The sequence below is a fragment of the Rhopilema esculentum genome, chromosome 17 (genome assembly GCF_057945365.1).
Source record: "Rhopilema esculentum isolate cy_ngs chromosome 17, ASM5794536v1, whole genome shotgun sequence".
NCBI lineage: Eukaryota > Metazoa > Cnidaria > Scyphozoa > Rhizostomeae > Rhizostomatidae > Rhopilema > Rhopilema esculentum.
In genome coordinates this window covers 4,390,293-4,403,068 of record NC_142831.1, presented here as the reverse complement: position 1 = coordinate 4,403,068, position 12,776 = coordinate 4,390,293, and the positions used below count along the sequence as shown (strand labels likewise).

The window sequence follows — 12,776 nt, the reverse complement described above, 5'->3', positions numbered from 1 at the left end:
TGCTCAAAACATGTTTACGATGTTTTTATTGTAAAAGTAAATTGGAGACTGCTTTGTTTTTCAAAGTGAGCTTGACAAAAGGTAAGGGATTTTTAAATAAATCATTTGAGTTGAAATTTTAAGAGAACGTTAATAAGCGCTCCCTCATTCAAGCCCCCACCCTCGATCTAGCGGCTGATAATCTCGACAGATAGGGGAATAGCTGCACCTTTTGTTTTCTGCAGTTGAATCCCGATAAGACAAGCCTTACATTGTTCAGACAAAGCAAAGATTAACCTTAGAGGAGGGCAGGGAAGCCGGAACGACAAAAGTATAAGGGAGCAGGCTTCAGTCGAGGGTTTTTGAAGAAATTCCCAGCTTCTATTCATTCTTTTGTAACTGAAATTTTAATTATTTGGTCTGTTGTCATCTTGTTGATGGGCTAGCTGCTGTCATCAGAATTTTTAGTTTATGTATGAGAAATTTTCTCATAAAAAAGGAACTACAGCCAGGATTTCATGTGAATCTCCTGAATAATTACAAAAACCGAGATCGAACGGCCCTTTTATGAAAACCAATTCCACCAATTCTGAATGAAAGTGGACTAAACTAATTAAAAATGAATATCAGATCAGCAACAGTAGAAAAAAACATCAGTTCTGCTTATGTACGAAATTCTTCCACATATACTATACAAAATTCTTCTTTTCTTTGCAAAACACTCGGTGTTATTCTATATACAACATTTTTGCGAACTTAAGTTACACAGTAAGAGTATATACCACTTTGCTATACATAAGAGTCTAGAATAATAGGTGTGCTTGGCTCTAGAAACACATTGAGAACGGGAAAAATGGTAACTTTTAAATAGATATCAGTTTCCATATGTTTTCTTAATTTTTAACTACAGCCGAACATATTTGTCTTTACAGATCTGCTTTTCAAACAATCTTTATGGCGGTAAAGAATTCAAAAATGTCTTTGAACAAAGATTCAAAGAAATTTTTAAGGTCTGTTTTGTGTTAAAATCCGACAATGGGGAAATAAACGTACATGAATGACCGCTCTTTCGTAGCATTTTCCAAGCAAAGTAAATAGTTTTTTCGTCTGTGGTTTGCATTATGCGTGGACCCAAACACGAGAAATTTACAACAGCAAACAGAACGTACAAACCGAAGAACACAAGCACTCTTTATAGCTCGCACCGTGCGGTACAGCAGGGTAGAGGGGTATTTTCCCTAAAATCTTCATAAAGTCAAGATTTTCAATAATTTAGTTAACGTGATTTGTCTAAAATTCAGCCTATGTCATAATACCTTAAAACCCACCCTACCATCACTGTGAATTTTTGCGGATGTTATTTTAGAAACCCGACGTTAAAATCACCAAATATAGGCACTTTAAAACGAGCCTACGTCTTCTTTAAATACACGTTTCCTACATAAATCTAGATTTCCTTTAAGAAAATATTTGTCTCTCCGTATACTTTGAAGGAATATCAAATAAAATTCGTTTCTTTCATAATTGAAAGAATTCTTCTTTAAACGCACTCCAAACATGTTATAATCAATGTGAATAAATGTTGGGTTTATGAAGTCGTCTTGCCAGTCCCATTCCAGACACGGACCTATGAAAGAAAGATAATGTCAAAAAAATCCTGAAAGTTTCGACTCAAGAAAATATAACTGAGGGAAGCTTGCCATTTGAAGCGCAAATATGACTTGCTACAGAGCGGATTATACAACGTTGGAAGGTGATCTCCGAAAACACATTTCCGTAAACAATAGATCAAAAATCGATTAAAAATTGTTAAACAAAGCTAACAGTTATTGGAAACTAAGAAGCTAAACAAATCTTCGGGTTGACTGTGAACACTAATGTTCCTGCTGGAGAAAATCCTTAAAAACGAAGCTGGATAACAAGCATCTCGATTAAAGTCTCCACATATGCTACGCGGGCATCACAAATAAAAGTATGTTATTATTTTCCCACAGCAATCATTTCGATAATTACTTATCAACCGCCATAGGGAACCCTAGGAGGCCATTTATATTTCAAAGTGATGGGCTTATGAGCCGATAATGATGCTGATTTACAAGAGAACAGATTATCTCTAATCTGCCTTTTATCCCGCTGGACCGAAGATCATACCCTGGCAGCGAGAGTCTTTCAAAAAACCTTATCAATTCCAATGGCTCTTTTCTCAATGAGTCCCATTCACAACAATACTCCGTAGTAGCTACTCCATGTTCGTTTGAAAATGTCAACAAAAAGCCCTTTTCTAGTGAAGCTTACTCCTGATAATCTCAACGCTTAAAACATTTATATTTACCTCTAGATACATAACTAATTCTTTAACATTCTTAAAAGTTCTTAAAAGAGTACAAAAGGTATCATGAATACTCAAGGACTGATAAAGCTTTGCCAAACAGCTAAGTATTTAGAAACGCCTATTTCCTCCTCACTGGCGAAGATTCTATCAAATATACATTTTTTGAAGGTCCGTAAATCCATTTTTGATCACTAACAGGAATAGCCTTTACCACAAGGTTTTTTTAAACAATCAAAGAGAATACTTCAAAATCTGTATTCTACGATTTCTACAAAATAGCACTTCCTGATGATACATGACCGCCCAACAAAGATATGGTGTTTATGCCGAGTTAATCTTCTTGACCTTTTAAAGAGGTGTGGCCTATGGTATCACGATGTTTACATCAGGGCTTGGCCAGCTTACGTGATATGAAAAACGGTCTTCTTTAGAATTTAAAGAATGGATAGGCTGAGATCATGCGAAGAGGCAATCTCGTGGTGGTTAACTTAAAAGGGACAAAGATTTCGTGGATTTATTTTCCTTTTCCGTCCTTCGTTTTCAGTAGCTGGAAAACAGTTATGTAACATATTTCCCTTTTTCAACTTAAAACAGATTATTTGTGGTTTGGCAATGGTCCTAAATTAGTATTTCAAAAAACAATGTTGTTTTCAAGTTTTCCACATTTTCATCCCCTTTTTTCTTTGCGTAACTATTTGTACGGATCAAATAGGAGTCATTTGGTAATATCTTTAACATCGAAACTATCGGTCAAGCTAAAACTTTTATATGATTTGATTTAAAAGCACCAGAAACAATGTTTAGCCGTTGGAAAGAAGGGAAACTTTCAAGAATATTGGAGTTGGAAAATAGGTTAGAATTATCATACAGCTTTGATATCGTGTATTTATTAGGACATTCATTGTCTTCTAGTTTACGCAAGAAACTTAACATAATTTAGATTAGGAAATCACACCATTCTTAGAACAAAAAGTCGAAAGCATAAGTCGAAAGAAAAATCATTGAAATTCAGAGTTCAAACCTTGTTTTTGTTTATACCGACTTGTGGGCCTAAGTTAATTGTTTCTCATAACCGCAAAGGAAGTCAGTGTCAATCGATCTATCTTTGAAATAACATTTAGCCCAATGGTTAAGATAATTTTCATATTATACAAAACCCAAGTAATATCTAACAATAAGCAGCCCTTCGTTTTATTTTTGTGGTTTTCACATGATACATCACTAACGAGATAATTTTGCTGTTTATTAAATAGGATACGAAATTACCTTCTTGGCTGGGGATCCTAGAGCGAGGTCATCTTGGACGCCCCGAGATGAATCCGCCATCTTGGAATGACCAGTCTTTTCAGTTTCGTTTGAATAGCTCACTCGACGACGCTTTTTCTGTTTCATGAAATCTGAAAGTAAAGCAAAACATTTCAGAAATACAACTTTAATAAAATCTGACAACTTGAACGTTCAAACGGGGTGATGCACAAACAGAAGTGATCGGAAAATCTGGGCTGCTGCTTCAAGGAAACTTAGCAGCCAAAAAGGAAGACCACATGAGAAAATTTTATCAAAGAAAAGTTTTGGTTTGGTAAAAAGGCCGTTTTAAATTTCAAAACTCTTTTTGAAATTGGAAGTTGTTTGATCGATTAAAAGGCAAATTCCCAAAACGTATGAGCCATTTTGATAGTGTTTTGGATTGGGTGCGACAAAGACGCTGCGCCTTGGGCAAAGTTCTTTCTAACCAATCCAGAGACTGCCAGGCCACGCGCCAACAAAGGGCGGCATGGACGAATTGTGACACCTGGTGTATGGATTTCGAAAATCACCCGGTTTAACGCGGTTTTTCGTCCTAAGAAAAAACGCTATTGATGTTCCCACTTCAAAATATTGATCGTCAAGTTAATATTTTGCACAATGATAACTGTTGAGAAACGAAAGGTTTAATTTCTCCATAAAAATGATTTACGATCAATTAAGTTTCGAAAAAAACCGATCAAGTTGCGTTTGCCTACAGAGAGAATTAAAGAAACTTTACAAAACATTCCCCTTAAATCCCCAAGTTTACGAAAAAGTTTCTCTAAAATTCACAACAGCTATTCAAATATTGCTGCGAATTCAAACTCGAACAATCAAAAGGCCAAACAGCGGGACTTTTTCAAAAGTTTATTCATGGCTGAGGATATTCAGTGAATGGGTACGTTGATGAAAACAAAACAGAAAGAACGATCGAAAGCATTGTTGATAGCCTCGATATTGTAACGACGGCTGAACACTGCAAAAGTCTACTTAACCTGTCCTTGTGGGATAATTTCACATTGTAATAATAAAGGGCTTTTTTCATCAGATGAGAGTAGTTCTTTGTCTAAACGCAACTTACTCCAAACTTACGTACAATAATATCTGCTCGAATCATGCTATAAAAACATTGGAGTTACGTAGATAGGTGACGCTAACAAAACGAACGAAGCTTAAATCGATTAAAGCTCCTTTCGTTTTGGGTCAACAACATAACAATTTTCTCGGAAGTTGAACACTTACCAGTTATAGTTTTGTATTGCTTCTTTCTTTTACGATCAGGGTTTGAAGGGACTTTCAGTTTATTTGCTTCAGTTTCTTTTGTAACAGCTGGGGTGATTTTTACGATTTCAGGAGACTTCGTCGTAGATGGTCGTACGACAGCTTTTTGAAGTTTATCGAAAACATCTTTGTCTTTGCTTTCTTGCTCCTCGTGTAGATTCGGAACTCTTCTTTCCTCGCTGACAGGCTTTTGAGGTTCTGGTGATAGAACATACTCTTTTCTTTCGGCGATCTCTTCCCATACAAGTCTACCATTGAGTATAGGAGTGCCCTCAGAAAAATTGAAACACCATTCTTCGCATTTCTGCTGTTGTTCTTCGATGAGTTCCTGGTCGAGAACACTTTTCACTTCTTCGTGATCCACAGGTCCAAACAGATTTCTGCAAAGTCTTTTAGATGGGATTACTCCTCGAGATAGAGAGGGTAAAGTCGAAGAACAGTTTGTGATCGGTATAGCCTCCATCTTGTTTACAGATTTTGAATTCGTGAGGCGGGAACGTTGAAAAAACCGCTGGCCAAACTCTCTCTCAATACGAAGCTTGCTGAGAACAAAGGACAAGTGCTCGTGTCAGCGGTTGCAGCGCTACATAATCCCAACATAATAAGAAACATGATTGGTCAATGTAATAACAATACAGATAATTTCATTGGCTAATAGACAATGAACCTGCCAATCATTTTGAAGTTACCCAACTTGATTGGCCAAATGGCGTTTTTAATGGGCAGGTGCTGGATTGTTTCTGTTTAAACAATAGGGGCGTGTTACTATGGAGATTAAACTTTACTGAACTGTGGAACTGTTGAAGTTTCCCATGACTTGCAGGTGCAACTTTTTAGCGAATACAAAACAAAGATCAATTTTAATGCTAACAAGGAGTTCTTTCACTTTTGGTAAGATCAACAAAATTGTATTACGTAATAAGGTATTTGTAAACAGAGATTCGTTGGATTCAAGATCACGTCAAAAGCTAGATTTGAAGTAGGGCAAATTACAATGGAGGGAAAGGACCCCATTCCCCAATACCGACTTCCATTTTATTTTGGAGTTTTTTGTTTTACTGTTCGTAGCCCTATTTGACCTTCAATAGCATGCAAACATTTTTGGCAAAAGAGGGCCTGTACAGTATGGGGCCAAATTGGTATCCGATGGAAATGGATTTGTTGATATTTGCCTTGATGTGAAAACAGAAATTCACGGTGAAACACTTTGGGTCAAGAAAGCAAGGTCAAATTCTGCGTAGTTTTCTGGAAGGGTATGATTTCCTTTCCAACCGAGAAACCAATAGAATTCACCGAGGAGCAAAAAACCAGACAACCCCCATTGATAAAACTTGCTTCCTCTAATTGCTCTTTTCCGGTAGCCGGTAATGCCACAAGTATGTCAAAAACTTCAGACGATCGTAAATTTTACGACATACATTGTTTGTTAATTAATGAGTTACAAGGGGAAGTAATTTGCTGTTGGCAATGTAAATTTACGGTGTTTTGGTGACTGACAGAAAAGTATTTGTAACTGGTTCTCATATTAGACCGTTAAATACCGAAAGTTTTTTAAATATGTAAAAAGACAACACGAGGTATACAAAAATTAATGTTAACATTAACAGGGCGCATCCCCGCTTTGGCAGGAATGTACCGCCAAAGCCACCAGGTTTCTGGATGAACCATAGGGATAGGGACACAGGGGTCTCACCCTTCCAAGAGCTTGACAAAACGTAGGGTGAAACTGGCAACAGAACTACAACGGCCATTCTATGGTTACAGGCCTAACGATAATTGCTTGTCCCCCTCTGTCTACAAACCCCGCAATATTCTTGTATTATTCGATGAATTTTGCCCTTGATTCGGTGAAAATATTTTCTGGTAGTCAGTAGTAGTCAAATGACGCCAAACTTCAACTTTATTTATTTTCACATCTTCTATATCTTATAGTTAAAAACGAAATTGTAAAAATGGGCGTTTTAAACATTCTTTAGGCACCTGAAGGGTGTGGCACCAAAATCTGATCATTATCTAACCCTTGCCTCTAAGATCAGTCCCTGTGCACCAGTTGGACATTCTCTAATAGGCCCTAAGATTCGCCACCAGTTAGCCCATAATTATTCCCCAATTGTAAACACCCTTTAGTCTTAAATCGTTATAAGAATTCTAACTTTCTCTATTTCATGCACGCAGATTTTTTGCTACCTATTTGCAGCTTCACCCACACATGGTCGACGGTTCCTTTCCTCAAATGCCAAATTTGCTTGCCTATTTTCCAAGCCCTTACATTGAAAGTAGAGTTAGGGGTCTGACACACAGGCTAGCCGAGTCCCATAATATCTTATGAAAAAATCATTAGAGTGCTATCAATTCCATATTATTTTATTCTGAAGCGTCATATTATTTGAACCACTCAACAATAAGTTATTTTCTAAAGGTTGGCAGTAAGTTACGTCATCAATTTCAAGCATATGGGACACGAGACGAGGAGAAGAATTTAACATGAAAAAGATAACATTTTGAAGAACAAATACATAAATGAAACAGCATTCAGTTTGCATAAAGAATTTTTGCACACCATACACATTACACAAACATTTTTAGATACCATATGGAAATTATTAATATGTATTTTTTCATGGGAATTAGTCATCAAACCTTCGGAAGGGGGGGGTCTTGGTTCTAGATGATAGCAAAAATTCAGGTAGTTTGTCTCATAAGATAGGCCACAATCATTAAAGAAATTTACCCATCCACGAAGGAGAAGATTTCATAAAAAACGTTGCCTTAACCATCCCCAAAAGGTGTGACTTAACTTAAAACTGAAGACTTACATGTTTTAATGGTACAAGCGCTCAATGAGGGCGTTATTATGGTAAACGTGATTTCCATTATCTCTTGATTTTTAAAAGACATAATTACAATTTCTGACAAACGTGCCATTTAGACAAAAGAAACCAAAGTTGATTCTTTTTTAAATGTGTTGTGTATTTTCGTTAGATTTATGTCTTTTAATCAAAGAGCTCTAGGTTAATTAATTAAAGGGAACAATAACTTGCGTTGTTAGCAAATTGAGTAATTAAAATAGCTGAAGTTGTATCTAATTATCACCAAAATGTAACTTGGTACTTCATGAACGTTATTGCTAATTCGATTGAAATCCCTCGTAATTATAGCAGCATAGCGCTAGAAACCCACCTTCAATTATCAAAATGATTTAACAGTAAATTTTTGTAAACTTTTCTACATTCCTTTTTACAAGAACCTGGAAATTGCAGTTCAGGTTGGCTGTTCTTACTTTTTTTCTCGAAAATTGAGGCTGAACATTGTTAACACTTTCTTAAATTATACGCAATTGCTAGCTATTGCGCTCTAGGAAAGTGTTCAGGTCTCCCTGGTCATCTAAGGATCAAAACGACGAGGTCCCTTTACCTCTCCAGACACCCTGAGAAACTTAGGGGGGGCTCTGGGGCTTCAGCCCCTCCTGAGGAAAACCGAGGGGGGGGGGCTGAGCCCCCCCTGGAAAATAAGGAAGTGCTTCACCAATTTTTAGATTAGTTTGTTATATTATTGGTTCCACGCATAAACATTTTGTGTGCCTAAATAGAACTGATGATTTCAACCTAAAGAAACTGATTATGATTTAAAAATACACTTTCCATCATCTCATGTGTGTTTCTTCTTCCTCGATAATGAAAAATGCACGAAAAAATCACCTTTAAGCCCTTAGCTAATCCTTTTTTATCCTGTGACACCAGCAGCTGCCATTAGGAATTGTCATTAATTTTTTGAGCCTCCCTGAAAAAAATGCAAGTCTACGTCTATGCTGAGAAATGTGTCGATTGTGAAGTGTTTAGCCTGCGCGCAGCCTCAGACACTTCTATCCCGAAGAGTAGAAGTGTCTGAGGCTGCGCGAAGGCTAGAAGTGTTTAGATTGACAGGCAACCTAAAACCCATAAACTGGATGTCTAAAAAGCATTCGGTTATCCAACCTTTTAAAACGGGGAACAGAAATTTCACAAAAATCATAATAAGTGGCCTAAACATTGTAATCATTCAAGAAAATTGTTTATGTTTGACTTAGAAAAATTCTGAATTATGGGCAGACTTTTTGAATTTCACCGTCTTTCTCAAAAACTTCTTTGTATCAAATTTTGACAGATTTCTTATGGGCATATTGTAATATGAAGAGAACCCTTCAACACCAGCCCGGACACGCGGGGTTGACGCGGTGTGAACTCAACCCTGGTCTCCAAATGAAATCCTCAAGGTGCTACTGAACAGAAACGTCAAAAGACCTTCACACCTCGGGGAACAAGCCGACAAGAAAGCCGCGAGGGACACCATATTCCCAAAAGAACCAACGCTAGCACACCCAGGTGACATCTGGCGAGCTGAGATCGTCCCAAAGCTCATTATCACCGCGAATTAATGGCACGTTGTGCAAAAACAGGTGTCATGGAATCAAAAAAGCAAATTTATATTTAATAAATAAACACAACGAGAACCATTCAAGCAGTAACAACAATGAATAATGATTACTTCGCAACCATTCAGAATTTTGCAGTTGCTATTATGTGTCTGGTTGGCGACTTCATTTACTACACCTGTATTTCCAAGTCACTATTAACATTACATCCCCACCTTAAATCTCAGAATCTCACCAGGTCTACGAAAAGAAGATGGCGCGCGTTTTCTCACAAGAAGCCTTTAAGGTTTACCGAAAAGTAAGACCCCATTTACACGGGAGAAACGGGATCGATCCGTAAATTTCGTATGCGTTTAGACGGGATCGATCCCAAAACATTATATGTTTACACGGGATCGATCGCAAATCGGCCCTTAGGGAGGAACGCACATGCGTATTTCTTATGTCATTAGCAACTCGAATTCGAAAAGTGGTAACAAAATGTTTATTTGGAGCGACAAATAAATGGCCCTACTCCTGAAGATCACGCTGGAGTACAAAACTTCAAAGTTAGCCGATGGCCAGGACTGGGAGACTATTCGTTCTAAGTACGAGAACATCTATAAAAACTTTATAGCGGCCTACCCAAATGAGGAGGAAGAGGGTGAAACGTTTCCAACAGGCGACGCTGTCTCAATCTATGTCGAGAATAAATCATTCCCATAAGTTGAAGCCTGTTCGCTAAATTTGTCAATAAAGTTGTAAAAAAATTCCTCCATATTGTTTTGTTTTTCTCTTCTGGTGGGCGAGAAACGAGAATGCGCGCAAAATCTGATAGTACGGGTATGATGGGTATCCTGTTATACGTGTCAACTTGAAAGACCAAGCAAATCGCATTGAATTTCTACATTTCAAATTTCTTTCCTTAAATAATACTACTGGGGTAGCTGAATTGGTCCTTAAAATAGGCCAAATACAAGGTAATTATCTGTCTGAAGGAAATCATTGGATCATTTGTCACAAGATATATGACAATTTTCAAACCATACCTAATTTTAAGGAAAATGAATCACTGCACATTTTGTTGCTGTAAATAGATGTTTTAGGCGTGCCTCTAAAAAAATTTGCTGACCACGCCCTTTATTTTGACCACGCCATTTTGCCGAAAAGATACTAGAATAATCCATTAATGCGATTGACAAGTCATTCAAAATATCAGCATATTCTCCTTCAAATCAATCTAAGAAATAAACCAATCCTTGACTTTCTGCTTTTTATCTTTTCTTCATTTTTTATATTTCGACTCAGCTTCATTAATTTCTTCAGGGAGAGTACATTTGAAAACAAATCTTGTTTGGCAGAATTCGACAGAAAGTTTGACAGGCCTTTACGCAACTTAATATGTAATTCGCAAGCAGTTTTGATTCAATCATCACTCCTGTTTGTTTGACTATTTAGTCCTGGCTAATAGTGTATCTGGTATGTTTAGGGCCGCCGATAAAATGTGCAGGGCTTGCATCAAAACTGAAAGGCGTGGCCCCTGTGAGTAAAGCGAGCTTAAAAGTTTGCCAAACATGTCCAAGATTAGCTCAAAATGCTTTTCAGAATTATTTCTCGCAGTCATTTTCTTGCATTTGTTCAAAACGTTTTACCTTGAGGCATGGGGCATTTTGCCCCCCGCCCCCTCTTTTTTGATTGCCCTGGTTATGGTCAGGCTACCGAATTCTTTTTAAGAGTTCAAAAAGGTTATCACTGCACAAGTTTTTATCAATGCACAAATTGGTTATCACTGCACCTTAACTTAGGTATTTTTCAAACAAAGAGAATCGATTCGAAGAAAGCCAATAACTACATAAAAGATAGAAATAGATAAATAGAGAGAGAGACTTGTAGCAAGTCCAAAAACTACATACCCCATTTCTCGAAAACGCCTTACTTCGTCCACGATTATAGTGGCATATGTGGCATATGAACTGATCATGTAAAAGATTTTCTAACTAAACCAAACCAGGAGGGGGCATGGCATACCTCCAGGAAACACCCAGAGAAGCTAACGCTAATCCGCCACTTAAGGTGCCGCAACAGTGACAGTTCCCCTGTCCCTGTCATTTTAATAATTACGAAAAAATACACCTGGAAAAACGCTGTACGACAAGTTAGGATCACAGAATAATTCTGTGAAAGAATGGGGGTTTCGCAGTTTGAGTTCGAAAATTTGACTCAAAAACCTATATGATATTGTCATAAAAACTCAAGCAATATCGATTACTTTCCTCTGACAACAGATTTGGTGAATGGGGTGTCGCAAGTTTCTCGTGGGACACCCCAGTATTGTAACATACAAGGGGCTTGTATAAATGCATAAATCTGTGAATTGCTTTCTGAAAATAAATTCTTTATTCAACTTTGTAGGAATCTTCAGAACCTTAGCTCTTGGAATCAAAAGGCCAGAAGCCTTTGCTATTTTGTGAGGATGCTGTGTTATTTTCCCACACAAGTACGAATATTATCCTCCTTTCTGTGGCAGTAAATGAGTTTTGCTTAATTCTGATTGTGCCTTACAAATATTACACGTTATCTTGGGGAAGTCTTCGAGTTATCAGAAACATTAACCGACACTGTCTTCAACGTTTTAAAAAGTTGCAAAACTTGCTTGTACTTTTGGTAGCGAAAATGCAAAAAATAAAGAAGATACCTCAATCTCCAGTCTTCAGCTTTATGCATAAAAACTTCTACCTTCCAGGACATGAAAGCAGGATATTTACACTCATTTTTTATAAGAAACTTGCTTTAATAACCGAGTAAACTCATTTTTTCTTTATAATAACACAGTGACTCGGTATGCAAAAAACCCTGTGAAAATGACGAAAGCAACTCTCGAGCCTGAAACTACTGGCCAAAATTATCTGGTCTTTTGTAAAAAGAACTGTGTGATATTTGAAAGGTGATAGCTTGAAGGTATGAATAAAATAAACCTCCTGAATGGATTTGGACTAGAATGGACAAATGGTGATGTAGTGTAAATAAAGGACATACTGACAAGATATGTCCTTTATTTACATTACATCACTAAAGTACACTGTCAAGATATCAAAATATCTGATCTTGCAAAAGGACAATAGCAATACAATAGCAAAAGAATAAATTTGCCAACTTTCGGCATAAACAAAGGGGGCTCAGCCCCCCTTGAACCCCTCTAGCACTACTCCCCTGTTGAATATGTACAAAACACCTACGAGTGGGTTATCGGACATTCATTTTGGATTCAAAGCAAAGAAGGAGGCGGGCAAACATTTACATAAACGCACATAATCCAGTCAACGTGTATTTGTAAAGCTGAGAATCATAGTGTAAACAGCATAAATGCAAATCAACTGCTAGGAAACGGGAAAGTCCGTATGACCAAAGATAATGGAAGTATGATGCATACTAAGCAAAGAGACTGCCCCTTTCGATCATGTTGGTAAACAGTGTAGGCTGTGGTTTTTCAACGCAAAGACTCTTTTT

At 37.3% G+C, this 12,776-nt stretch overlaps 1 protein-coding gene across 3 annotated transcripts in view; it reads right to left on the bottom strand.

Annotated features, from left to right (window-relative positions):
- Window positions 1–636: 636 nt before the first annotated feature.
- The window catches only part of LOC135681634 (uncharacterized), a 15,623-nt gene continuing 3,483 nt past the window's right edge, over window positions 637–12,776 (bottom strand). For 2 of the 3 annotated variants that reach the window (XM_065196217.2, XM_065196209.2), the window contains exons 2-4: window positions 4,841–5,421; window positions 3,578–3,708; window positions 637–1,606 (exon numbers count right to left, since the gene is read on the bottom strand). In XM_065196217.2, coding sequence (XP_065052289.2) covers window positions 1,568–1,606; window positions 3,578–3,708; window positions 4,841–5,342 — 672 coding nt within the window. In that variant the 5' untranslated portion in view covers window positions 5,343–5,421 and the 3' untranslated portion in view covers window positions 637–1,567. Of the gene's footprint in view, window positions 1,607–3,577; window positions 3,709–4,840; window positions 5,521–12,776 lie in introns of those variants that run through there. The other variant, XM_089113494.1, reaches the window with a different exon arrangement.